A 3,457-nucleotide genomic window follows, 5' to 3' on the forward strand; every position below is an offset into this window, starting at 1 on the left:
GCCGACCTTTAGGTCTAACAAGCCTAACCTCCAAAATAGCGGCCACATCCGATTCCAAAAGCCAACCACACACCTGTGAACCAAAAACTAGCTGTCTCTCTTGTGGGCCCGGGGTTGAGCACTTGGATGGTTGAGTTTTTTGTTGTTTTTTGCGAGAGAGAGTTTGTGTTGTTTTGCGTGAACCACAAAAACGCAACGGGTCCCCGGGCAGACAGCAAGCGCTACCGTGTACCGAGGTAGGTGTGTGTGTGTGTTCTCGATCGAGGTTTCTCGAGGTGGATAAATAACATATCCTTTGGCCGCCCTTCTGCTTCTCCGACTGCCCCGGCTAGTTCCCCATGGCTCGCCGGGTTTCCCCTACGTCACCTAGGAGCAGGACCTAGCGCGGGTGGGTTTGGAGTCGGGGCTCGCTGCGTGCGAGGAAGGGCAGTGTAAGAAGCCGATCCCCATAGAGGGCATCGCTGCGGCAAAAAGCGCCCGCCCTCTGCTTTGCTTTCGCCCGCGTTTTACGACAACTTTCGGTTTATCATAGCCGCCGAACTTTACCTCGCTTTTTCTTTATAGGCGTCTCGCAGCTGCGTATTCTCGTATTCTCGTATTCTCGTCGCGCAGTATGGTATTGCGTGGAGGCGGTCGTATTCTCGTATCACTAGCTCCGAGTAGAGGGGGCGTTCTGCAGTTAAGGGGAAACCTGGTACACGGAACCAACCCTCGGAGAGTATTCTTTAGCTCCGCGAGTAGAGGGGGCGTCCTGCAGTTAAGGGGAAACCCGGTACGCGCGGCGGGGCCACCCTCGGAGACCCGTGTTATGGCCCTGCGACCGCGCACCCCCCAGGGCTAGGGCTCTCTTGCCCGCAACCCGATGCCGATCATCCGGCCCGCTGGGTGTGCTTCTTTATAGCTCCCCGGCCCTGTGGATGGTGAGGTTACTGACTGCGCTCCAAGTGCTCCAAGTGCGTAGAGCGTAGTCCGTCCGCTGTGTGAGAGAGAGAGAGAGAGAGAGAGATTTAGCAATCCCAGTGTGTGTGTGTGTGTGTGTGTGTGTGTGTGTGTGTGTGTGTGTGTGTGTGTGTGTGTGTGTGTGTGTGTGTGTGTGTGTGTGTGTGTGTGTGTGTGTGTGTGTGTGTGTGTGTGTGTGTGTGTGTGTGTGTGTGTGTGTGTGTGTGTGTGTGTGTGTTTGTGTGTGTGAGTTGCTTGCTTGTGTGTGTGTGTGTGAGAGAGAGAGAGAGAGAGAGATAGTGGTGTGGTGAGTAAGTGTGTAAGTGTAACGGAGTCCCGCTCATTGATTGATAGAAAGGCGAACAACAGCCTGCCTGGCTCGGGCTGGACACCAGCGCGGTAGGGGTGTGGACGCGAGACAGAAGACGACGACACGCGCGAGCGACGACAAACAGAAGAGACAGGTTGGGTTAGGCAGGAAGGTGAGAACAGCCTCTCGGACTTTACACTCTTTACACTCGGAGGTAGGTAGGTAGAAAGGTGAAACACACCTCATCCCCAAAAAGAAAAAATACGGCCCTGTGTGAGATTTTAGAAAACTTGTGTGTGTGTGTGTGTGTGTGTGAGAGAGAGAGAGAGATGTTTGTTTTTGTGTTTTGTTTGTGTGTGTGTGTGTGTGTGTGTGTGCAAACAGAAGAGACAGGTTGGGTTACGCCTGAGCCGCCTGAGCCGCCTGGAGGCAGCGGATTAGGAAGGTGAGAACAGCCAAGAGGCGGAGCCTCTCGGAAAAGACACCCTTCCCTAAAAAGAAAATAGCTTTGCTCCTCGAGCCAAAGGTGTTGGGAGCGCTGCTGCTTGCTAAGAGCACCCCGCGCCTCTTCTGCATCAGGCGCTCCGGTGCGTGCGAGCGCGCCGCCTTCTCCTCCTCGCGTGCTTAGCCGCTCCATCCGATGCGCTCGCGCCCGATTGGCTCTCGCGCTTCCTCGTTCGCCTGCCCCGCGCCGTGCGCCCCGCCTCGCAACTTTCGCTTGATGTTTCTGAGCCCAGCTGCCCGCTCCAGGCGTGCGACCCCGCACAGTGCGAGCGGACGTAGCGATGCCCGACTACTCGGTCGACGAGCGAATGATCGCTCGCTCCCTCCAGCTGATGGCACGCGAGCAGCTGCTTCCTCCGCGTCCCTCCTCGTGGCGCTTTTGGGAGCGCTGGTGGTATGACTGGGCCTACGACGCCCCGAGCGAGTCGCTGGCGCGCCGCACCGCGCGCTCTTGCCCGGCCCGCCGCACTCCGCGCCCCCCTCGCCCCCCCTCCCTCTCCCGCCTCCCTCTCCGGCGCCGCCCCGAGACGGTGCCCCCCGGTGCGGCGTGCAGGTCCTGCAGTGGCTGTGGTGGCTCTTCTCCTTCCCGTGGAAGATTCTCGAGGCGGGCATCGACGGCGTCGCCCGCGGGGCCATCTTCCTGGTCGGCCTCCTCCCTCCCTCCCTCCTCTTCTCCGCGCTGCAGCTCTGCGAGCGCGCGGCCGCCCTCGCGACGACGGCTGCGTGCATGCTGGCGCGCGGAGGGCTGCGAGGGCTGCGCCTGCTGACTGGGGCGGGAAGCTCGGCGCGGAGGGGCCCAACCTACCACGAGAAGGCGGCCAACGCCGCCGCCGGCCAGCTCCTCGCCGAGGAGAGCCAAGCCCAGGCGCGCAGGGCGGCGGCCGCCGCCCGGCGGCCCGCAAAGAAAGGGAAGCCGCCAGCCGGCCCCGGCCGGCCTGCGGACAGGAGCGGAGCCAAGCCGGCGTCGGCGAGTGCGCAGGCGGCGGGCGGCACCGCTGTGCCGCCCGCCTCGAGCAAGCGCGGGAAGCCAGCCGCCTGTGCATTTGTCCGCCAGACCACGGCCAACCCCCCTCCGGCCCCAGCCGCGGGAGTTGAAGGCAGAGGAGGAGGAGGCGGAGGAGGAGGAGGAGGCGGAGGTGGAGGAGGAGGTGGAGGAGGTGGAGGAGGAGGAGGAGGGCAGCGCGAGGCCAAGCCACGTGAGGCGAAGCCGCAAGAGGGTGCGCGGCGTGGAGAAGGAGGGCACGGCCCGCCGCGCGAGCTTGCCGGCCGGACAGCTGGCGGCCGCTCGGACCAGCGGCGCCTCGAGGCGGAGCGGCGGGAGGCGGAGCGGCGGGAGGCGGAGCGGCGGGAGGCGGAGGCCCCTCCGCGCGACTCGTCCCGAGAGGCGCCGTCTCGGGGAGAGCTGCCTCGAGGCTTTGCGGCGGAGGCTGCAGCCGAGCTGCGAGGGGCGGGCCCCGCACACTCTGGCGGTGGCCGCCTCCCAGCGGCGCCATGCACCGAGGCCGAGCTGGCGCTGCACGAGGAGAGGGAGGAAGACCTGCCGCCGCCGCTGCCTCCGCCGCCCGCGCGGCGGCCCGGCGATTTGGCGCTGCACATGGCGCTCAAGGTGCGCGGCGCCCCCTCCCCCTCCCCCTCCCCCTCCCCCTCCTGACCTCTGCGCCCCCCCTTCCCCCCCGCCAAGGCGCGAGCGGCCGCTGCGGCGCG

The 3,457-nt window shown here is 64.4% G+C and overlaps 1 protein-coding gene across 1 annotated transcript; it reads left to right on the top strand.

Moving 5' to 3' along the window:
* Positions 1-1,789: 1,789 nt before the first annotated feature.
* Positions 1,790-2,520, top strand: EMIHUDRAFT_457031 (hypothetical protein; the record flags this gene model as incomplete). The annotated part of the gene is made up of 4 exons (XM_005780531.1): positions 1,790-1,828; positions 2,000-2,184; positions 2,307-2,396; positions 2,497-2,520. Exons 2-4 carry the CDS (start codon positions 2,035-2,037, stop codon positions 2,518-2,520), a joined length of 264 nt encoding a protein of 87 aa, XP_005780588.1. The 5' UTR covers positions 1,790-1,828; positions 2,000-2,034.
* Between the last annotated feature and the right edge of the window lie 937 nt (positions 2,521-3,457).

Source organism: Emiliania huxleyi (assembly GCF_000372725.1).
Source record: "Emiliania huxleyi CCMP1516 chromosome Unknown EMIHUscaffold_213, whole genome shotgun sequence".
Taxonomy (NCBI): domain Eukaryota; phylum Haptophyta; order Isochrysidales; family Noelaerhabdaceae; genus Emiliania; species Emiliania huxleyi.